This window comes from Oreochromis niloticus, linkage group LG7 (assembly GCF_001858045.2).
Source record: "Oreochromis niloticus isolate F11D_XX linkage group LG7, O_niloticus_UMD_NMBU, whole genome shotgun sequence".
Classification (NCBI taxonomy): Eukaryota; Metazoa; Chordata; class Actinopteri; order Cichliformes; family Cichlidae; genus Oreochromis; species Oreochromis niloticus.
This window is the reverse complement of record NC_031972.2, coordinates 25,169,220-25,193,932: the sequence shown is the minus strand read 5'-3', so window position 1 is coordinate 25,193,932 and position 24,713 is coordinate 25,169,220. Positions and strand designations below refer to the sequence as shown.

The window sequence follows — 24,713 nt, the reverse complement described above, 5'->3', positions numbered from 1 at the left end:
ACATAAACAGGGCTGTCTGTCTGCAAGTGGAGAGCTAGTTCTCATGACATCACCACCCAGCAGGAATGCACTGCTCTGCCACGTCAAAGCCCCTCACACACACAAACGCTCGCACACATACACACAAAAGTACATGTTAAGTGATTTATGCACGTCCACATTTTCACAGGGAAATGTACCACATACAAAACATACACCCAAATGGCATTTTGAGCCATTTTCTCTCCTCTGGTATTTTCTTGCTGTGCAATTGTTTTTCCTCTCTCACTGCTCAGACATCCTCTTCCTCTGCATCTCCTCCCTTATCTTTATCACTTTGTTTTGCTCATTTTATCCTCGTAATTCCTCATCCCTATATATCTGCATTGCTTGTGCATCCCGTAGTGTCAGACCACACACAAACCACAGAAAGACAGATGAAGCCCGTGAAACAAAGACCCACGAAGCATGACAGAGAAAAGTATAACACTTGAAGATGGAGACGAAAGCTTTATCACCTTTGAGAAACTTTGTGTGTATTTGTATGTGTATGTGTGTATGTTTTGGGGGGTGAGGCGGGGGGACATGGGAAATTACGCACTACTTCATTGTATTGGTGTTTGGAGGAAAAGCCCTATTGAAGCTCTCCCTCCTTCCTTTTCACCTCTCTTCCTCCCTCACTAACTCTCTCCTCCCTTTTCCATCCCTCCATCACTTCCTGCCTCATCTTTCCCTTCCTAGCCATTTCCCCCTTGCTATTTTCTCCTTCTTATTACCTCTTCTTCCTTCCCTCTCTTCATCTCAGCCTGTCTCTGGTGTGTTTTCTCACAATTTCTCACCCCTTTACTTTTTTATCCTCTCCGCTTCTCCCAGGCTTTTGGGGAAAGCAGGCGCAGGAAGCAGCTTGGCTCTCAGACAATGGAACACATCAAAATCAAAAAGCAGCACCAACCTCACCAACTTCTCACACACACACAAGCAGAGCAGGACAAACAGGACATTCCAGCTGCCGGCTGCACCGGATTCCTCGCCTTGGCTAATCTGAAACGGAGAATGAGACTGGGAGTGGAGCAGAGCAGGGAAGCCGGGTGAGAACTGTGGGTGAGGGAGAGCAGCACCTAACAGAGGCCATAAGAAGAAACCGATACAGAGTGGGGGAGAGAGATTAAGAACCTTAGAGGTAAAGGAGAGTGTTATTTAAAAGAGCATCAGTTTAAAAACGGTAAAAAAAGCAACAGAGAAAGGAAACAGATAATGTGTCACGATGTCATACACACGTCCTCATGCAGCTCTAAAAAGACATATTACGTTCGTTGCTGAGTGCATATGAATCATGACACGAGTACCTGCCAATCACCAGCCTTTGTTTTATTTAAAATGTTTCTGCAATGAAAGGTGAAAAGTTTGCTGTTCAATGGCAAAGTCCTCCCTTCTTCCTTGCTCATCTTGACAATCACCATCACCATCTACCCAAGTCTTCTTTCCAGTACATGGTCACCATAACCCTTTAGAATCCTTACTGTTCTTCAAAACAGCTTATTTAATTTCTATTGCAATTTGTAAGCCAGATAATGTAGGTGTTCACATTGCCCTTTGTTTCCATGTCAGATAATTACAAAACTGCAAAGTACGCTTTCCTGTAACTAGGCTAAACAATTGTATATTCATTTCCTGCACTTACAAAACAAAGTTATGTCACCAACATGGCCATAACACTATGGCATTCACTAACCACAGGGCGGGCAGACCAATACCTGGCTTCTGATATCAAACCCATTTCTACCCACATGCTGATGAGGGGTGTGCATACGAATAAAAGAGAGCAAAAACTGTAAATACCTTCTTCCATTAACTACACTCCACAATGCTATCATTTGCACTTGCGTAGAAAATAAGTACCTCAGAAAATAAATAGCAAATAGCAAAAAGCTGGTTTCTTAACAGATTATTATCTCCAGAATGACTCCTCCATCTATAATTAAAACCCATCTCTAAGAAAACAACATATATGCACATTTATCCGTGCCTCTAAGTGCTGAAAACCTAAGTGGGGTTTGAGCAACTATATATTCTCACACAAGCATGGAGACAGACAGACACACAGAGACAGATACATATCATGCATCCACCCGCACACGCAGGTGTCACTGCCTTGCTATGTTATCCTGGGGCCAACTTGACTGTGGGAAAACAGAGCAGGCCTGATTTCTTAAATGCTTGGTGAGTGATGGATCATCTTCTTTCTTATCTATTAGTTCGTATGTGTATCCGCTATTGTGTCTGCTCAGACAGCTGCAGATTTTTCTGTGGGATTTTCACACCACTTCCAAAAAATGGCCTGCCTTACAAGAGTTCGCCGAGTTTAACGAGTGCGTGGTACGGTCATCTCTCAGAGTTCAGATACAAATACATACACATACACTTCTCAGAGAAGAACTGAAGGTTTACCTCTTCAGGAAAGAAATAAACATTTACATAACAGAGACATGAACTTATTTTGTTTCCTAACTATTGAGTGGTGTCCCAGTATCCTTATGCTGTCCAGGAAAATGCTATTATTAATTTAATAACTGTTAGTATTATTTTCAATACTAGTTTTCTTGTAGTCTTGTTGCTAATTGTGCTAATGCTATTGTCGCAAATGGTATCTGGATAATGTCGGAAGAATCAGGTTTGGACACAGTCAGAAGTTGCTCCCTACAAAAACAGCCGTGTTCGCACTACTGGAAATGTGACGTCTTCCAAAACAAACACTCCAAGTATGTGAATCAAAACCCTTGCCTGATTTCACTCTCTGGGATCATCATAAGAAGATGATCCTAAAGATGATCCTCTTTAAGATCATCTCTTCATGCACCTCCAGTTCACTTTTAATGCTGCCGCTATCTTAAGAACGCTTCTTTAAATCCACTGCTGGTGCGTCTGCTATTTCCTTTACGTGTTATTGTTATTATAGTCTTTTATTTTCTATTTCTACTTCCTTTTTAGAATTTCTTTTATTTACTTTTTATTTTTTAGTAAGTTTCCGCAATGGGTTTGCTGATTTCAGTTTAGTTTTCACTGTTTGAAAAAAGTTTAGTTTCAGTGTTAGTTTGAATTTATTTCTATCACATGGAGAGTGTTTGTCAGGAGCAAGATTTAAGAAGTTCAGAATAGATGTTACAATGCACACCCAGCACTTTCTGGAGGCAATTAACTCTCAGTAATGTAGACAGCTTCGTCTCACGTCTAACACATTTACCAAAGCCTGGATAAGCTGTGTTCAAAAATTGGACCAAACTGTTAAAGACTATAACTAAATACATTTCCTCTACATGTTAAATTTACTTTAGATATGCTTTTGTTAATTCCCAATATAATTTCTGTTAATATTTTTATTTCTATCAGATCGTATGGTTTTATATAGCTAGTTTTGGTTTTGTTACCTCTAATAACAATGCTTAGGATCTACTTCTTTCAATTACTTCTTTATAAATTCCAGTCCTTTCCGATGAAATCCACAGAAATACGTCTGTACAGCACATGAATAATGACTCATTGTGTCAGCTTCTCATTTCCCTAACTAGGTCATATCCACAACAACAACATTATCTCAGTGAGAGCTATATAATATCTGTGGTCACGTCTCCATTGCCCACTCACTTATAAACCGGGGCTTAGAAGCGACACAACAATCACAATAGCCTTTCCTTATTTGGCTACCCTACAGCAGCTCAGACAGAGATCTGGTATATCATTCTTATAATTATGTATATATATATATGTACTCAAAACTTACTGTTTATATGTATGTGTCACAAAAAGCAGTCTGTCCTGTGTGTGAACAACACTTTTTCCCTGTGTGTTTACCTCTAGCACTTTCTCAAACTGTGTGTAACAGGAGATGCGAAGCCCTCGCCACACACAGTGGGAAATATTTGGGATGGTTTCCCTCGGAATGTCTTGGCGTGCCTATGGAATGCCCCCCTCCCAACAGTCTCCTCCTGCCCCTTCTCATTGTCGCTCCCTCTCATCTCTAGTCCCTCAAGGGGAGGGAGAGTGGGAAACAGCAGGACACACAAATACGACCCCTGTTTTGTCACCAGAGAGGAAGGCACATGCATAGAGATGCAGACGAGGAGAGCCAAGCATGAGAAACCAGTGCAGGTTTGCAAAAAAAATACGAGAAGGCACTCAGGTTTCATAGTATGATACTGTTCATATCCATGGGCATCTAAAAATTTCAGCTGCATGCAAGTTTGAAAAAGGGAATCTATTTCAGTAAAAACTATGTTGTTTGCTACTGGATTTTAACACCTATCATGTTTACATCCTGGCAGAGATTAACCCAGTTTCACTTGTACTCACATGTGCGTGCGCGTGCACACACACAGACACACACACAGCAAGTGAAGGTTAGCATTAAACGTGTCTCAACCTCTCACATTCCTCCTGCTTCTCAGCCTGCAGCTCTCTTTGTAGATCAAAGCAGAGACAACAAGTCTTTCTATTGCCGTGTAGTCCTCCCTCCTGTACCCCTCCTTTTCCTTCACTCTCTCTTCCTCTTGCTATTCCTCATTCAACACACACTTATCTCACTCAAACAACTTTGCTTTTTCTCACATTTCCTCAAATACATTTCAGCTTCAGTGTGTAATTTTAGCCTCCCTCTCCCTCTCTCCACAACCATATTATTCGCTATTTCTCAACTGCTTTCACTGCAGTTCCCTTTTTTGTCTCTCATCTTTTTACCTCACCACCATCACCTCTGTTCTCACTTCTCTATCGCCTTCCCTCCCTCTCCTTTTCCTGTCCGTAACCCCCCTCATATTTCTCCCACCCCTCCCTCTCACAGTGCAGCGGTTCCTGTTGCTCTTGTTTTCACTTCCCCAGTCATCTGGTGCGTGGGAACCAGCGTTTCAGCTGCAACAGTGTCTACGCCTGAGTCTGAGTGTGAGCGCATCTGTGACCAAGTCTTGCTGTTTGTGTTCGAAGGTGCTGAGGTGACTGTGTGCACGCAGCAGTCATAATATGTGTTTGTTGGTTTGGGGTTTCAAATCTGCATTACCCAATATATATGTGAGTGTGTGTGTAGCTGGTTTCACATCTACATCTGAGCTAATCTCTGCTATCTGAACATATCTGTAATAGGCCAGTGTGGGCCATCTCATGGAGGCCTAGCGGAAGTGTGTGTGTGTGTGTGTGCGTGCGTGCGTGCGTGTGTGTGTTTGAATAGAAAGTATAGATAGAGCAGGAATTAGTGGTGGGAGTTGGATAGAGCTAAGTAGGGAAACTGCAATGGAGCAACCACTAGCTTTACCATCAAAGGAATATCCTTGCTGAAGATTCTAATTAGGGACTATGGACAGTTCATTTCTGTGATATCTGTTAACATTTTATAACAGTAAATATTTTTGAAGAAACAGAACATTGAAACCGACCTGTATAACTTGCTTTACTGCCGATGTTATTTTAATTATTGCCATATTTTGATTATATTAAATATCTATGAAAATATATTACTGTAATGTATATTTAAACCAGTATATTTATAACTTAGCCCTGCATCAGACAGGCAACTTGTCCAGGGTGTACCACATCTCTCATCCTTTGACAGCTGGGACAGGCTCCAGCCCCCCCCCCAATGATTCTGAATAGGATAAGTGGAGGAAAATGGATGGTTGGGTTTTGACAACATTAACATTCTGTACTAAAGCTGAAAATAATTTTATGTTTTTTGGAGCTCTCACAGTGCAATTAAGATCATTTCAGTGTTAATGGTTTAAATGTGCTTGCTTGCCTTTGGAGAAAGATATTCACCTCATATTAAGCACAGTAAGCTAAATAAATCAAACTTAAATTCCAGGTAGATTTCTTTAGAAATGTGATACAGAATGCAGATGAAAGTAAAAGGAAATTGCATATTAACAAAAAAAAGGTCTCTATAAAGTGTTCATTTTATTTCACTTAATCATTTATTTTGTATGAGGTTTCAGGGACTGATGCCATATCCCACAGAGCAGAGACGGATTAAAATCTCCCAACAGCAGATGGGTCTTTATATAAATACAAGGCATTGCCTTGTTTACCCAAAGAATATGTATTAATACTGCCTGAATAAGGAACAAACTCTCAGTTTCTGAAGCCAGGTTTTTCAGTCACACGGAAGATAAACCACTTCCATATGAATCCCTCAAACACCATACACGACATTTTAAATACATTTTTAAAAACATGAAGTAGTATTTTTTCAATTGCACAACTATGCAGAAAAGTAAAAACATGATGCCCTTCTTTATCGTGCATTCTCTCTTGGGGTCAAATTCCTATGCCTCTAAAATCTGTGTGGCCTATTGATACACAGAAACAAACATTAACCCTTCCCCTTCCCCTACACTTTACATATGCATGCCTACACGAGTCTGCGCTTAACCTGTTGTGTGTGTGTGATTTACTTCTCTTTCCTCATGACATTCAGCAGTAGTGTATGTGATTGAGGGAGGAACACATAGACAAAAAGGGAGAGAAACTAAGCCATCCATTGCTAATTTGATAGCTTTACAATCAGATAACAAAGAGGTTAACTTTGCCTGGGTGGGCTGTTGTGGAGCCCCAGGGTGAAACTCTCTGTTGCTCTCTGCCACACACACACACACACACACACACACACACACACACACACACACACACACACCTACAATATTTTACAATTTAAACAGAGGTCAACAAAACTTTAGTACAAACAACTTACTGAAATGTATCATTAATCTTCAATATCATTTAATCAAACAATGAAAAGGAATATAGTTGACCCCCGGGATTTGCAGTGGTTAGTGGCCACAACCGCAAATACTTGAGACCCCCTTTATAAGTGCCTATTTTAATAGTTCAAACACCAAATAGACCTTAAACTGTCATCCAAAAACACTTTAAAATCATTTCAAAGTCAAATTAGATTAAAAACGAGAGACAAAGACACACAAAGTACACAAATACGCAGTGAAACAGTTGAACAGCAGGAGTCTATGCGGTGAACTGGCAGAGATGCAGGCTCCTGCAAATAATTTTGATCTATGGAAAAATCTGTGAAGACTGAACTGTGAATGGTTTGGGGTTCGACTGTATTATATTTGAGCAATATTACTTTAGATAATAATAATAATTCCGAAAATTTATTTTAATAAGATAACATTGGTCAGTCTGTTTTAAGTTTATTCTTTTAAAACATATTCTAAAAGTGGCAGTGGGAGAGATGGAAGTGGTTGAAAGAGCTTTTCATTGAATGAACTAATAAAAAAGCTCTGTGCCAGAGATGTAACTAGTTATGTGGAAAAAATGTAATCATTTAAATATGCTATTCAGCATTTATATGGCATGTATTGGAGTGACTTCTTTGAAGCTGTGTAGGAAGTGTGTACTAAGTAAAGGATGTAGATGGATGACTATTTAGCCAATGGTCAGTTGCTGCTTTTTTGGGTATGTGTGATCCTCATTATATCATCAGGACAGGAGGTAGCAGCAAGGTGGTCAAAAAAAAAAAAGGAAAAAAAAAGGAATGCAGCTGATGGTGTCTTGACAAATTTGACCCCCACCCCCACCCCATCACCCCCTCCTAGAAGAACGCTAGAACACCCAAGTTTTCAACTATACTGATTCCACTCCCAGTCACGAACACACACAGCCGGCATGGCACATAGTCGCTCTAAAACAGCCACCCACAGAGATATCTGTAGGTCAGGTACTATAAATCAGACTGTTATTGATGCAGTGTAACTGTTTTAACATATTTTCCACAAGCATGGTAAAATACGGATCTGAATAATAAACATGAGCTGCTACTTTAGTATTACTTATGGATACACACAGGTTTGTTAGGAAGCAGATAATTATTCAGCTTTATTCCTTCTGCAGTTAAATTCCTTTACTTTCTATTCTCCATGTTTTTAAATCAAGTCTTCATCTTAAAGCTACTTCTCATCCATTGTGTTATGGTGAATTTTCTTAGTGAGCCACAGCATGTTTGACTCTCCTTTTCCCTATCCATTAGTTTTTGCATCTTTTATACATCTTCCCCCATCTCCCAGCAGTGGCACTGGTCAAGGCTGTGGTGGCAGCAAGCTAAACAATGAAACACAGACATCCCACTTCCTCACAACATCTTCCAGCCCCTGCTGAGGAATTCCCAGACCAGATGGGATATGCAATCCCATTCGGAGTCTCCTGGGTCTGCCCCAGGGTCTGCCCCCATTTGGACATGCTGAGAATACCTCCACAAAGAGGGAGTCAGGCTCAGGAGGGATAATAATTAGATACCCTGGATGCTCTAAAATGGCTACTTTGAACATAAACGTGACGTAACGTGGATCGACTTCACCCTCCTCCTCCTTTTACTAAAGATGACCTTAGATTTACTGCTAAATACATTTGTTTAGCCTCCCTGCTACTACTACAACACCCACACACACCCTACACCAATCAGCTTGTTAATATCTTTCATCATAAAATCAGTCATAAAGAAAACCACAAAATACAGTGAGGTAAGGCCTCTCCCTGTTGACTCCTGTGTGTGTGTGTGTGTGTGTGTGTGTGTGTGTGTGTGTGTGTGTGTGTGTTGGGGTGGGGTGAGAGGTGAGAGGTGAGCCAAACTCTGTGTGATTTTTTGCACAGCTTAACCACAAGTGCAAGTCTCTTTTCCATCTCCAACATAAGGAACATAAGAATGCTCAACATCTTCCCATGCTGTCAGCACTTTATTTCCTTGTAGCCGTGCCAGTAAAGAGTTCAAAAATGCTTCCACTTTCTTTCTGTCTTAAACATACCACCTTTACCACAAGCTTTTTTCCTTTGAATTCGACTACATTACTAAAGCAGAAGCTTTAAAAAAAATTAAGAAATTCTTCCACTCATGATATTTCTCACTAAAATAATAACTTTCATTCTTGTGTTTCTCTTGATTAAAGTTGTGTATAAGCTAAATGTAACTAGTAATGACCAAGAAATAATATTAATATTTTGGACTAACTGTTGAATTACACAGATTTTATCTGTATCCAACTCTGCATCAAGTCATGTATAATTTTCTTCATTTGTCTGTTGTGAACTTTTCGTCCCTGCAGACATCTTCACTCTATCCACAAAAAGATCATGAAAATCATGTACAACTGTGTAGCACACGGCATAAACAAATATTTTCATACACAGAAATACCTGACAACGGCTGAATATATCGCTGGGAGTGGGCTGGACGTTAAAGTGTTTGAGAACTCGAACCGCCTGGTCTCTGGCCTTTTCTGAGCAGTCTAGGGAGAGACAGCGACCCTCCGCCACCTGGGAACGCAACTGTACAGGAAGATATAGACAAACTATGTGTACCAGGAAACAAGTCAGACACACAAATGCATGAAAATTGCTTAAATTTTAGATTTGTTCTTGAGTTCATGTGTACTTACAGTTTGGAATGGTTGTCCACATGTAAGTATGACACGGCCTTCAGCCTGCGCTAACTGAAACACAACAAATTCACACAAGAACAAAAGAGTACAATAAATGTATGCGGTAATGACACTCATGCTTATTTAAGTTGTTGAAATGTACTTTGGTACATAAAATTCTGAAAACATGATGGTATGTTTTTATATGGTAATATAGGTTGTGAAGACGCTACGGTACAGTAATTTGTGGCCCAGTAGAAGCAAGGCCAGGTGTAGGAACAGGTCTGCTCTAATTTGAGCAGATATTTAGGATTTGAGCTGATGACCAGGAAAATGTTATGAATAGTTAAAAGCAATCAGTTCTTCCTAATACCATTTGCATAAAATTCATGCCTTTTCTGGGCTTCAGCAGTGAAGTTGCTGTGACGCGAGTCAAGCTCGTATTTTTAGGATCATTAAGGCTGACATCAGTACCATTAATAACATCACAATATAGAAGCGTAAGTATGTGCAACATTCTTTGGAATGAGGTCATTCACTCAATTTATTTTTGATATGAATAAATGGGGTATGGAAAAAGTGAAAATTAAATGGTAACGGCACTGATTACCAAATATCTGATATTGTGACATCCCAAGTGCTTTTTCTGTGGAAAATGTGAATATTTAGAAAAACTAGCAGGACTAACCTTAGCTGCAACCCTGTGATCATCAGTGTTCTCCAACATGACCACGTCAACTCCTAAACAACGCAGGTATCTTCCGAGTCCCTGCAGCATGTTGTCACACACCACCCGCAACTGCTGAGGGGGTAGCGGTGGGGAATCTTCTGAAGGCTTCTCACCATACAAGACGCCTTTCTCTGGATCTGAACGAGAGGGGCTGACCCTTTGAGCCCCCTGACATTCCTAAATGGACAGAGACAATAATGTGATACTTAACCGATCCCCACAGGGGGATTTTCTTTTCACTTGCACCACAGTTCAGGGAGGCCATAGCACTGGTTGAGCTTTAAATCTGCACCCCTGGAGCTGCTAGGAACTGCTGAAGTGTCCTTGTCAATTACTTATTGTCCCTCCTTACAGGCTGAAGGCTCAAAAGTTGGGTTTTCAGTAAGAGGTTTTAGCATTTACATGTAACATGAAAATTTATCACAGGAGAACAAATAGGTAAATTAACAGATTCTGCTTTACATGTAAATAGGTTGGTTGCTGTCTATGAAGCGGAGCCAACACCTACAGTAATCCTGCTGGTGACTGCAATCATGTTTCTGCATGAAATTCTGCCTTATTAAAAAGACAAAAAGACTAACTGAATACATATTCTTTGCTTCAAGTATTAAAATGCCACTCTGATGCAAAGATCCTCTATAAGGGAACTGTTTACTAGGTCCCTTGTTTGGTTTTCGTCTCAACAACACTGATAATTGTTAATTGCATTCAGAGTAGAATTCCAACAAGTCCAGGTTGAGTATTAGGTTATGAAACCTACCAAAAACAAATAAAAGTAAAATATGAATGAAGCAGGTCAAGTATAATAATGAACTTTTGTGAAATGGGGGGATAAATATTTAAAACTGAACTCTTGAAATAACTATAAAGATAAAACAAATTTTAAATTTCTCTACCTCTTAGACCAGCAAGCACAGTTACTACATGTTTCATCAAGTCAACTCATGAGGGAAAAAAAATCTATATAAGGTTGTGGCTCAGGTGGTAAAGTATATGTTTTCTTAACGTAAGATAAGAAGTTTAACTCGAAAATTGCTCATCTTATCACTCATGGTAGTGACTTTTATTTCTCTACTTTTTGTTCTCCCCCGTCTGAAATGAGTTCAGCGTCTTTGGTTGACTATTGCACACAAAGCACACACACACACACACTGGTCTGAATGCTGCAGAGTTACTGCAACAGCCAGTTCTGCTCCTGTTAATAATGTCTAATAACGATGTCAATAAATCAAACAGCTGAATATGCATAGTTTATTAGCTATACCAACTCACACACGCAGACACAGACACAGACAAACACACCTTTCTACCTACCTATCTAGATATAGATATAAAGATGTATAAAAAAAGAGGAAAAGGCAACTGATCCCTGACCTCTTTCTCAAGGGTCTGTTTTGTTTGCTTGCCCTTTTTCTCCTTCAGCTTCTTGTCTCTGCTCATCTCCGATTGGCTTGAAGATATGCTGCGCAGGTCATCAGGCAGCCCAAAAGATGCTGGGTTGCGGGAGACGACAGAGTACACTTCCAGCAAACAGTAGGCATCTGCCACTAAAAGATGTTAAGAAGCAAGAGAAAAAGAGGGGAAGAAGGGGGGATTTATTGGTTTGCAGTTCATCAGGGGATAACAAAATAATCTCTGATATTCTATAGAGAAGAGAGCAGCGACCATCTGTCTCTCTGTCATTGTCTGTCTGTGTGTGCACAATACCTTACCTGCATATCTAATTTGGCTGATGCGTAGAGGCCGCTTCTCCCAGTTGGACATCTGCTCTGTCTTGTCCAGGGGCCTTCCCAGGACCTGTTGTACCAACAGACTGAGGCCCTTTTCTGCACAGTCCTCTCCCACCAGTACCTCTTTAGGGCCATTATGAGTCCGGCTGAGTGCACTATGTTGAATCTACATTACAAATTACAGACATAAAATAGCATCTGTATTTATTTTAAACAGTGCAGGACTTCATTTAGAAACTGCGTTATATTAAGTTATGGAAATGAAAGGAAAGATTACTTTTTTATGTATACTTAGAAGATCAAGCATCCCCTCCATTTTCAGTGGGTCTTCTTGTAACTGGGGCCAGGTGGCCAACAGACACTTAAGATCACCGGCCATACCATATCCTGAATTGCAATAAAAGGAGAAATGTAGGAGACCAAAGTATGTAAGAAGAAAAAAAAAAGGCCAATGACTTGGATATAACACTGAATACATCCTAACCTAGTTTAAGGACACTTTGTTGGGAGAACAAGCTCCTGATGAAACGAATTGTTTCTGGGTGCTCACAGAATCTCCTAGCACAGAGGTCTACTAGGAAAACCCGATCAGAAACTGCAAGTTGTATCAGGGCCACTTGCTGAGTTGAGATACAGCCAAATGTTGGCTGCCACTCCATGTCGACTCCGACTACAACGCCTTCCTAAGAAAGGACAGATAGCAGAACACAGGAGAGAAAGTTGAATAATACATGACTGCAAATAAAGACTTTCATTAATCATCCTAATCAACTATAGATCATTGACAATTAGTTACACAAATCCTCTTCAAAAAGATGATCACTTTTCCCATCATGCTGTTTAATCCTCTGTACCTTGAGCACAATGCTTTGACATCTCTCGAGAGCTTCTGGTGTGTCCACAAAGTGCACCTTGTCTTTGGTAAGTGGCACTTGGTAGAATTTCTCACAGTGAGACTGAGCTGACTCCCACTCAGTTTCTGCAGTATCACTCAGAGATATCTGTCTGAGCAGAGGTGAGAAACGTGTGTTTTTTATGAATGTGCACATAAGAGACTGTGTGCTCCATAATGGCAAACTGATAACCAAATAGGAGGAAAAAAAGAGACTAAAACAATGCATTAGGTGTTATGAATCAGTCGAGTGTATCAGCGAAATATGTAAATAGTGAAAAAGAACCGAGTGAGTACAAAAGCTTTGTTTATAAGACCGCATTGAGCAGCTGTTGCAAAAGCAGCATGAAATCACTAAGTAATATGTGAGAAACAGGATGTGGAGAAGAAAAATTAGACTCCATATTTCCCTTTATATAAAAAAATACAGCTTGTACATACCACAATTTGCGTAACAGAAGATGTTTATACATGTTCTGGCCAACTTACTGTAGAGCACGTGGTAGACTCTGCTGGGTTTCCCATACTCCATAGGGAAGTCGATATCTGGGGATGTTGTATCTCAGTGACCACTGGGAGGCTTTCCGAAGACAAGAGTACCTCACCAACATCTCCACCAAGTGGATCTGCAGCTCAAGGTCATCTGCCACTACATACTATACATACACAGCAATAAACTTAATGCATACAAAACATAGCGCCATACAGATTTAGGCTTCATCAAGTCACATATAAACACATACAAACCCACCTGTACATGATCAATCCAGTTCTCTTCAGTCATGCCTTTCTATGAAGAAAAAATATACAAAATGCTATTTTTAATAATTCTTCATTACAATTTTTAAATCTACAATGTGAGGAGAATTTACCAGCTAAACAATAGGGTACTGCTAAACTGAAAATTCGATAATAATAATATCCGATCGTTTTGTCTACTAGTCCTCAGTCTAGATTTTCATCCTCTGCAAGCAGTGTCAGTTAAAGTGACAGTAAGACTTAATTATCTTCTCTATCTTATTGAGACAAATCATTTCTTCTCTTAAGCACAGACGTGGGTTTCAAAATCTTTTAGTAAACTTTATATTTCCCCTTTTGTGCATTTATGTCACACAATTAGATTTGACACTGAGATCTCTTACCACATTCTGCTTTTTTGTTTAAACTGCACTTTGAACTGCTACTTCACAAAAAATAATACACACAGTCAAGTGAAAAAATAAGTTCTATTGACTAAGTATACCCATTGATTCTATAGCTTGCAGAACAAACTTTAGCAGCATTAACTTGAAGTAATTGTTTTCTGTATGACTTTATCACTCTCTCACATCATTGTGGAGGAATGTGGCCCAATCTTCCTTACAACATTGCTTTAGCTCATTGAGTTTTGCAGGCAGTTGTTTATGCACAGCTCTCTTAATGTCCTGCCGCAGCATTTCAAGCAGACTGAGGTTTGGACTTTGACTGGGCCATTGCAACACATTGAATCTTTTCTTTTTCAGCCATGTTGTTGTATATTTGCTGCTGTGATTGGGATCATTGACCTGTTGCATGAAGTAATTTCAGCCCAGCTTTAGCTGTCAGACAGATGGCCTCACATTTGACTTAGAACACTTTGTTATACCGAGGAGTTCATGGCTGACTCAGTAACTGCAAGGCACTGAAGTCCTGTAGCTGCAAAACAAATCTCTCCACTACTGTGCTTGACAGTTGGTATGAGCTGTTTGTGCGTTGCTTAGTTTTCACCAAACATGGAGCCGTGCATTATGATCAAGCATCTCCACTTTGGTTCCATTTGTCTAAGTACATTGTCCCAGAAGACTTGTGGTTTGTCCAGATGCAACTTTCGAATCTAAGCCTTGCTGTCACGTTCATTTTAGAGGGAAGACGCTTCAGTTCTACTACTTCAGTTCTTCACATACTAACTGAAGCTATAGATTCTAAGAGAGCTAGGTCCTGGAATTTCTCTGAGCATTGCACAGTCTGACCATGGAGTGAAATTTGCTGGGACATGGACTGCTGGGAAGATTATGGCACTGTGTTAACACACAGCTGAACACTCCAGACCAGCAAACTGTCAAATCAATCAACTGTATTTGATTAGCAGAACCTGGCTGCTACATCACCTTTTAAGTTCCTATGAAAGTAGTAAGAGTGGACTGCATAGAATTTCGTGAAAATTCACATAGCTGTATATCACTACATAAAAACTAAAGCACAGCTCACTGAACTGTAAGTTAGCAGAGAAACTCACGAGCTTGTTAAACACACTGATTACATTTATCCCCCTCCTAATGAGTTTAGAGTTTGTTTAATGTTTTGTAAAGCGTCCTCGAGTTTCTTGAAAAGTTTTTTGTTTGTTTGTTTTTTACTGGCAAAAAACCAAACATGTCAGAAAGACATTTTTTGGAAAACAAACAAAAAATGATATCTGTCTTCCATTTTCATTGGTTTACTTTACTCTAAACAGTTTAGCTAAAGAACTAAAGGTGAATGCTGATGACAACACATGTAATAAAATAATGACGTTGAAATAAAACTGAACGTCTGCTCCATCACTTACATCCACAAACCTCTTGTACATGAGGAAACGCAGAGAGTCTAGTCTCCTCTTGTGCAGTGCATTGGGACACAGTCCTGCACCAAAAAGACAAGGTCACTACAATTTCTGCCCGAGACATCCACCTGCAATATGCATGAACGAAACATGCACCCAGTCATCCACCTTTATCGATCTTGAATTTCTCCATGAGTCGCAGGACGTGTTTGGTGAGCATTTTTGGTTGGATCTGTTCCATCCGTTGTTTGGTCAGATTGAGGCGAGGGAACTGACTGTGGAAACATGCGTACCCACACAGTTACACAACTTTTTTCTTTTTCTTTTAAGGCTCTGCATGTCGACACCTGTATCAAGTTCACATACATGTACCATACCTGTTTAGCTCTGCCACACAGAAGCTGGGGTGACACCAAGAGTCTAGAAGTTTAACCAATCGTTCCTCTAGATGACTGTAGCCTGAGACAAAGGACACGGCCACCGACATCTTATCCTGCACGATTAGCGGTACACACATCTGCAGAATAACATTGGAGATGAAAATTTAGGAAGTTGGATAGAGATTTAATAGTGAGTTTATATAGAAGACATTTGATGGTTAATTAATAATTAAATACAAGGACTACAAAGACTGGATATCTCACCTCCTCCATATTTAACTCTTCCTGTAAATTCAGCTTAATACTGAGCGTTGCTGCCTGGGGGGGGGGGGGGGGGGGGGTACATTTCACTTTCTATTATTTTATTTTGTCTTAAATATTTCGGCAATAACAATAATAATATCATGAAATCATGCACCCACCTCTTTGTAGCAGTTGAGAGCATGCAACCCAGTAATGTGCAATCGGAGTATGGCTGGATCCAGTGAATTGAGTTGGTAGATGTTTATGAGACTGTCTACAAAGTTTGGCTGGGTATCTGTCAGCAAGTTGAGAGCACGCCGTTGGAGTGCCACTGCTTGCTGTTCCGACACTGAACTCAGATTGACCTGTATGAAGAACACAAACCCCCAATCCAAAATAGAAATCAAAAATACCCTTTTAAAACACTAAAGAATACTACACTACTATAGAGGTGTTTATGAGAAGGTTCATTTGTCTGCACTAATAAAATGAATTGCTCAGGTATTCATTTTCAAATGTCTCAATGATGGCACAACTATAAAGTCAGCAAGTCTTTGTGTACAGTTCAAAATCACAAAAGGATGAAAAAGTCAGACTGCTAACCACATCAGCAGGTTTGTAACTGCTTGCCTATCTACCTGAGGATGTTCCTTAATCCATGTCTGGAATTCCATGAGTATGTGATGGCCAAGGGTGTGGCTCCGACCTTTCTGTTTGCCCGGACAACTCTCCAGGATTGTTAGTAAGGCCTCCAGAGGCTCAGACAGCTTTGAAAATCCCTGGAGGGCTGCCAAATGTAGCTGTGGGTGGACAGAGGAGAAGGGAGTGGTAAAACTATAATAGAGGAGAAGGTTGAATGAATGTATAAAACATTAAAGTGTGATGGTAGATTATTTCGAATCAAAACCTCGTGGACAACTCCGAGCACTTGCTTACTCTGTTTTATTACTATGACTTTAAAGTGGATTTTTCAAAAATGTTTTCGTAATTATAAAAAGGAGAATCACTGCTTTTAATTGTACCCTTAAGGCCAAAGTGTTACACTCAAGTTAGAGTTAGAAAATGTCTTCACTCCTTCAGCATATATGAGTGTTTTGACACATTTTGTGTAAAAAGTAAAAAAAAAAACAAAAAAAAACACGAGCACCTACACGAGAAAATAATATATGAGTGACAAATCCAGGCTCTGTTTTAATTTGCAAACCAGATGTTAAGCACTCAATATCCTACTCACACAGATCTCAAGTTCATTCAGAGCAACACAAATTCCTTCCTACTGACAGGCAGTCTGGTTTCCTCATTAACACACACACACACACACACACACACACACACACACACACTGGTGAGCTTCATTTAAGGATTCAGGGTTCTCTCTCACTTGTTCCTTCCTGTGCAAGTGCTTCATACAGACACACAAAAGCTCCATCCTGCTACCTTTGTAAACACAAACACACACACACTCAGTATTGCATATATGGACCTGACACACGCTGTGAAAGTGACTCTTACCATCTGCAGATCTTTCCGGTTCCACAGGTCGAAGAGTTGGTCTCTCAGCATGGCAGGGTCAAGACCTGGGGGCATATCGCACACACAGGCACAGAGACAATGACACACACACACAGTGGGATTTCACTTTGACCTTTGACATGTTAAGGAATCGGAGGTAGAGTTATACTTATTTTAAACTAAAACTATTTCAATGGCTGTCTTTTTGGGGTATTATAAGAGCTCTTTTTGCGAAAACTGACCTGTTCAAAGATGCAAATCCTCTGAAAAAAACCCCAAAAAGCTACAAGTTGGCGCTATAAGTTTTGCACAGATTTAAAGCAATTTATATTGTTGACCCCCTCCCCAATTCTTGTAAATGAAAAGTTAAATTTGTTTGCCCAATCTTTTGAATTCTTATTTTCTGTCTCACATAATTCTTAACTTGGCAGTAATGCGATCCACTAGAAAATACTGTTACAAGAGGCATAGCAGAGCAGCCATAACGTCAAACATTATTTCTTTAACAGGCACAGCAGAGCAGCCATAACATCGGATTAATAGCTGAGGCTGGTTGGACAGTAGGGGAACCGAGCATTAGCTCTGCATTCCAGCTGAATGTGCAGCCAAAATACTCCAGAGAAGACTCCCGAAGCACATTTTAGGAATGCCATGGTGGGTACGAGAGCTTGGAAACAAGAGAAGCTGTGAGCATGCATGTGTGTTTTACAATTTGTGTCTGCCTGTGCGTGTGCTCCACGGAGCATTCCCCAAAACTCCAGCTTCTTTCTCTGTCACTCATGCTGTGTGGCCTCCACCGTATCTGCCCTCACCGCCGCAACCCTTCTTCCTTCCCAGGGCTACTTTTCCTGTTCTCCTCTCCCTCCCTGCACCAGCCTCTCTTGATTTTGTCTCGGATTTCCCCAGGAAAAGGCTATGCGCTGGTCATGGTGTAAAAAATACAGCCTTCCTGATGCATAGCCTGGGAAAGCAGACCAAAAGACCTCTCCCTCCTCTCTCTGAGCTGGCCTCTTTCTTTGCTGCATCTCTCCTGGTGTGACACTTTTCGCCTATTATGTTCCCTGTTGAAGATGAATTTTACATTCATCTTCCTGCAGCGGTCCTTTTAGTAGAGCTTGTTTTTGTTTTCTCCCCCCAATCAATCAACATTTCCTTTCGATTCTTCAGCTTCTCTTAATAAATTCACCCTAAATTAGTGAATTTGCAATTCACTAAATTGTAGCAATACTCTTATAATAGTATTGCCTAATTTTATCTCACTTTTCTGTTGACTGTATTTGGATTTATTATTCATGAAAATGCTAGTTGCACTACATCAGTGTATTGCCATGTTTTGATCCACAAAACGCAAACTTTACATTTGTATTAGATCATTTCTTAACATCTGTCAGTGTTTTTAATTTAATTCTACTTGACATTAAATTATATTCAGCTACTTGACAAAACTGCTTTTTTATTACCCACGGTGGCTTTGTATGAAATGGATTATGACATGCATAAAAAACAGCATCACAAAAGTCCACTTAACGGTTCTCAACATTTGAAAGGCCGCTGAGTTTCCTTTTCTGTTATGCACCCTGCCCACGCTCATTCATCCTGCTGCCGAACATGCATAGGGTACGTGCACAGGGACTCACACAAACACCACAACCCACTTCAGTCTCACTGTTTGTATGAGAAGGGGAGAGAGGAGAGGAATGTTGAGCATGTAGCTTCTTTACACTCTTGGCTAGTGGATGAATGACAGAGCTAGAGGCTCCCCATTCATTATAACATAATAACCCTATCACCACATACAAATACAGAGACACATGCAGAGAACATGCACTCATTCACCCCTTAGAAGGTGACTCTTTTCCTTTCTTTTTTGTGAACGTGAGAAAATCTGAAATTTGGAGGAGAAATTATGCACTTTATCCAAGTGCATCTTTAGAATTTCTGTTTATATGTGGATAAAACAATATCAGTGAAAATTAGACAGTTTTAAATCCACAGACAAGTCTGACTGCATGTTGCCAAGCAGCTGCCAAAATAAAGGAAACACAAAGATCAAGTGTCTAAAAGGGGCATTTGGTGTCATTACAGCCACCAGAACAGTTTCAGTGTGACTTGGCAGTGGTTGCGCAAGTGGCTCAACTCCACTGGAAGGATGCCACAACATTCTTCGACAAGTACTTCTCTTCTTTTGAATTTTGTTGGAGGTGCTGGAAAAGGCTTTCAACAGGTGCTATTACAGAATGGTGGAATGGAGGAGAATACAAGCACTTGCAGAATTTGATGCTTATTAAACCCGTGTTTATATGTTAACTGCCTCTTCGTAATTGACCCACTACAAGCTGATTCCACCAAATATAGAGTGACACATGCCTAAAGGGCCTAAAAGGGGTAGACAAGTATAAGACCTTTACAAAAACAACAACAAAGGGCTTAATTCTGGAACTTAAAGAAGGAATTGGAAAAAATACAAGATGAGATAGATTAAAGACTACTTTGTTTCAAACAGGAAATGTTCAACATTTAGTTTTTTCCACGTGAATATGATTGTTTTCACCTATTTTGTGTCTATTTGTTTTGTATGTGTATTTACACTTTTAACTTACACGTTTGAAATAAAGATTTGATTAATTGATTGATAAGTAATTGCTGCAGAAGTCTTAAAAAGCTGTTGCTGATTTTTAGATTAAATCAACAAATGTGCTATCTAAAAAATTGAAATTTGTTCTCCAGAGGTGATAATGTTCAGAAGAAAATATACTTGAACATATAGGATTGATGATAAAAAGCCAACCTGACTATAAGATCACAGATTTTTACTGGCTCAGACTGGGTCTTTGAGGAGTAGCTATGCACCTAAACACAATCAGTCCACGTCCACCAGGGGTGTCCAAGCCCTTTTAATTTGTGGGCCACAAAAAGCCCAAACTGAAAGTAGTTACTTATGACCTACAAAAAACACCCACAAATAGTTTCCTTTACTTAAGCATAAAGACATTTAACTCATATTGATGACACACCCTGAGATAACATAAGAAAAATAAGATATATTTCAACACTGTTATAAAGAAATGCATTTGCAGTAAATCAAAGAAACTCATCAGTACAGTTCACTTGGCTTATTGTTTAAGAAACAATAGTAATTTTCTGTCTAGTGAAAAAGATCTAAGTTCATTCATAGAAAATTTACTGTTTTCAATTCAGGAATGTAATCCTGCAAAACTCTGTACATCATAGTGGGGGTGAAAATTAAGGAACTTTTCAGCTATTTAATGGAAAACAATAACTTACTTTGGTGTTTTACACGAGGACATGGGCGATATTTTTATTAGTAAGGCAGCTGTGAAAATCTTAAAATGTTGCCCTCCTTTGAAATTTTCACATTTTCCAATTTGGTCAAATTTGACCCTTTTGGGGGTCTCCCCAATATAGGAAAATGTTTTAAAATATATGGAGGACTGGGTGAAATTTAAATTACCTACATCACCGAGACTGTGCCTATTGGGGGACAGAGGCAAGGTGCCACAGTTAGACAAAGCAGGCTTCAGAGTGTTAAACACTGGGCTTGTGACGTGTGTTCCTCTTATTTTAACACTTTGGAAAGAGCCTTGGACTCCAACCCTGACAATGTGGAAGGAGAAAATGACTGAAAATGCCGCATGTGAGAAAATGCTGGGAAGACTGAGCAGCAACACAGAGACTAACAGAACAATGGGACAGTTTTTGTTTTTATAGGTCTACAGCATGATGACAATGTGAGATACAGTCTGAATTAAGAATTAAGGGTCTTGTGTGTGCAACAGTTTATTTATTATTTACATTTTTTTTTTGAATTATTTATAATTTTTTTTCCTCACCGAGTGTGGTTTTTGTTGTTTTGTGTTGTTATGTTATGTTTGTTTAAATGTTCAAAATAATAAAAACTTTAATTACAAAAAAATTGACCCTTTTGGTGGACTGGTTCTGCCCTTTGGTCCGTATGTATTAAACAACAGGGTTGTCACAAAAACACAATAACTCTGCGTAAGCTTATTAGATAGAAGCTTTCCTGTTATTTGTGACCATCAGGTTTTTGAAAAAAAGTTATGCTTGAGCAAATGAAACTCAATTAACAAAAATGTTTGAAAAAATAAGTTTATTGCAATGCTGGTGATGTCTTGTTTTTTAAAAAGCATTCCTCTATTCCAAATGTACATGACACTGATGTTAATCAGCTGTGTGTTAGAGTCTTCATAGCCACCACCAAATCTACAGTTTAACTAAATTGACTTTTTTGTTTGGAAGAAACCTTAATAGGAGGTATCTGTGTAAGAAAACTATGGTACAAACCCGATGCCTCTGGAGTAGTATGGCTCATTTCTGTCTGCAGGATGAGGTGCGGCTATCACTCTGTAGGTGTAGAAATGGAGAACAACAAAACACATTGTTGAAATATCTCACTGTCACAATAAACGGATATTTTTTTGGATAATGTGTGTGAACACGGCCATCTTTAGGCAAAGTTTTAATACTATAACGTGTGCTTTTTTTTGTTTGTTTGTTGAACCATTTATTAACTTGACCTATGAATCCTGTCTACAGAAGTTTTAGGCACTTTACTGGCAGCTTATTGCAAAATTACATAATTTGTTCACTTTTTTGTTTTTTAGCTGAATCTATGAAAAATTCCCTAGCCAGAAAAAATTGGCATCTCTCAACATGGTGTGCAGTGTGACCCTAAAAAAAAAGTCACATCCTCAAGAAATATGAAGAAAAAAAAAAAATCTAGCAAAGACATGACACAGGACCTGAGAGATGCATCTGATCCTTCAGTTGTTCACTTAAGTCATATAAGAAATGCCTCACTGGAAGAGTGGTTGTCAAGAAGTAATTCTTAACTGAGGGAAACAAGGAAGAAAGGCTGAATTACGCCAGTTCACACAAGAACTGGACTGAACATCAGTGGTGATAGATCTTATAGAGTGATGAATCCACATTTGAAATTTTTCGTTCAAATAGTTGTCAGTTTGTACGGATGCGGTGAGAACAGAGTACAACAGTGAGTGTCTACAGCAGGGGTGTTCAACTCCAGGGCTCAAGGGCTGGTGTCCTGCAGGTCTTCGATGTGTCCTTGATCCAACACAGCTGATTTAAATGGCTAAATTACCTTCTCAACATGTGTTGGAGTTCTCCAGAGGCCTGGTAATGAACTAATCATTTGATTCAGGTGTGTTGACCCAAGGTGATATCTAAAACCTGCAGGACACCGGCCCTCAAGGCCTGGAGTTGGAGACCCCTGGTCTACAGCCTTCTGTAAAACACAGTGGCAAATCCGTCACGGTTTGGGGCTGCATTTCAGCCAGTGGTGTTTTAATGCTTGGACAGAAAAGCACACAGTGGAAGACTATCAGTTATGGACTGGCCTCCCCAAAGCTCAACATGACTGAAGCAGTGTGAGATCATCTGGACTGAGAAGAAGAGCTTTGAATGTCCTTCAAAAAGCCTGGAGAACTATTCCTGAGGCTTGCCTAAGAAAGTTCAGGCTATGTTGAATAATAAAGGTTGTCAGACCAAATATGGACTTTCAAGGTTGTTAAGAGTTATACAAACTCTTATTTTTTCGCCCTTTTTTACTGTACATTCCCCCCTTTCTTCTTGGAAAAACATTAAGATATTACTAGTGGCGAAAGAACTGCAGTACTGTACAGTACTACAGTACAAGTACTGCATTTTTATCCATTTGTCCTCAAATTAAAAAAAAATAAATCAAAATGTAATAAATACAACAGTACAACAAGGGAAACCTGTGGGAATTGCAGCCTGGGAAAGGGCAAGATGCCATTTGGCAGTGACAGTGAGTTTCATACTGAGGATGTTTTTTGTGGGCCTGAAAACCGGTTGTTTCTCCAATGTAAATATCTGCAGGCTCTAGAAGGGGCCTTTGGCACTGATACAGTCAGGGGCAGCAGCATCTATTTTAGACTACAGAGTATGAGAAACTAGATACGGCACCTGCAGTGGAGTCTTTTTTTTTTTTCTTTTTTTAAAATTATCTTCTATCCCCACCTCGTGGTGACAGAAAGCACTCCAACTTCCTCTACACTTTCTCTTTAACAAACATGATCTTGTGTGACCCAGTCCAAAAAGTACACCCTCTGTAAGTATCTGTGTGAATGCTATTGTTAACCTCTAAGAGGTTTATTATCTAAAAAGGTCAATAAAAATCAAACGTGATGAAACTCAGTGTAAGCTAGCTAGCTACAGAATCTCAAAGCCAGGCTGTTACGCTGCTCTTCACCACACAGATAACCTTTATTTGTTAAAGCGTCGACAAGACACAAATGTTTATTCACAACAGTATAACGTTACGTTATCGACACGAATATACTCACCAGTTTTATACAGTTAGCACACCTCAAGTAAGCCAGCTCGCTTGTAGCTTCGTGTTAATGCATTACAATCAGTGTGTTTGGTCCGCTTGTGGGCCAATTTCGCCCACAAGTTGGTCTTAGGCGGCGCTTCCTTTTAAACTATACATGCATTTGTTTTTTTTTGGCCACATATTCACACACCATAACTGATAAATCATGCCAAAGCTCCAACTGCAAACCTGAATATGTAACAGCAGACTCTATATATACGGAACTTACTTAAAACGGTACGAGTCCCATAGGTAATGCTGCCTGTAAACTGAAACTAGGGAGAAATATTTCACCACGACTATTCTTGCTCTATGTCTTTTCTGTGGGGGTCTGTCCTGCCAGTTTAAAGTACACTACCGCCACCGTCCGGTCACAGTACGCAAAACATGAAAAATGATTAGGTTGATTAGTTTTTGTACGTTGCTGTTACATTTCTCAGATCACATTTAACACAAAAAAAAAGAATTAAAACTTTTTGTTCATCTTCCACATCATTAAGTGGCTTAGTTACACAATATAAGCATTTTTTCTTTTCATTTCTTTTTGCACAAATTTGATGCTTTGATCCATTCTTGCAAATGTCTATGCAAAACAGTCTGCTGTTTACTACATTTTTAAATTGCCCGTAACATGGCAATCAGAATAAGTAGGTAATATTTTTCCTTTTTCTAACCTGTGTAGTGACTTTTATGTTTTCTGTATCGCAGCAGCGTGGTCTGTCAACAAACTGGAGTAGAGAAGGTATAACAATATGAATCCTGTCCAATCTCTTGCAGTTAACCTTCCACATATATTAATGTGTAACTGCGCACTCTTGAAATTGCAGACATTTTCAGTCACTGCCATTAATACTCCAGAAGATGCTACACACAATGACGCTGATTT

General features: G+C 39.6%; 1 protein-coding gene across 11 annotated transcripts in view; it reads right to left on the bottom strand.

The window, feature by feature from the left end:
* The window catches only part of exd3 (exonuclease 3'-5' domain containing 3), a 45,450-nt gene that overhangs the window by 20,073 nt on the left and 664 nt on the right, over positions 1 to 24,713 (bottom strand). For 2 of the 11 annotated variants that reach the window (XR_003221160.1, XM_025909345.1), the window contains exons 1-19: positions 23,799 to 24,134; positions 21,757 to 21,816; positions 17,434 to 17,498; positions 16,560 to 16,721; positions 16,101 to 16,286; positions 15,943 to 15,996; positions 15,676 to 15,815; positions 15,467 to 15,573; positions 15,305 to 15,378; positions 13,493 to 13,531; positions 13,231 to 13,397; positions 12,704 to 12,854; positions 12,334 to 12,532; positions 12,127 to 12,236; positions 11,832 to 12,015; positions 11,494 to 11,666; positions 10,078 to 10,296; positions 9,408 to 9,461; positions 9,166 to 9,297 (exon numbers count right to left, since the gene is read on the bottom strand). Coding sequence is in view for 10 of the 11 variants with exons in the window: in XM_025909345.1 (XP_025765130.1) it covers positions 9,166 to 9,297; positions 9,408 to 9,461; positions 10,078 to 10,296; positions 11,494 to 11,666; positions 11,832 to 12,015; positions 12,127 to 12,236; positions 12,334 to 12,532; positions 12,704 to 12,854; positions 13,231 to 13,397; positions 13,493 to 13,531; positions 15,305 to 15,378; positions 15,467 to 15,573; positions 15,676 to 15,815; positions 15,943 to 15,996; positions 16,101 to 16,286; positions 16,560 to 16,721; positions 17,434 to 17,498; positions 21,757 to 21,784 (2,244 nt within the window). In the remaining variant the exon portion in view is untranslated. Of the gene's footprint in view, positions 1 to 7,734; positions 9,086 to 9,165; positions 9,298 to 9,407; positions 9,462 to 10,077; positions 10,297 to 11,493; positions 11,667 to 11,831; positions 12,016 to 12,126; positions 12,237 to 12,333; positions 12,533 to 12,703; positions 12,855 to 13,230; positions 13,398 to 13,492; positions 13,532 to 15,304; positions 15,379 to 15,466; positions 15,574 to 15,675; positions 15,816 to 15,942; positions 15,997 to 16,100; positions 16,287 to 16,559; positions 16,722 to 17,433; positions 17,499 to 21,756; positions 21,817 to 23,798; positions 24,147 to 24,713 lie in introns of those variants that run through there. The other 9 variants (XM_019361162.2, XM_019361166.2, XM_019361167.2 and 6 more) reach the window with 8 other exon arrangements.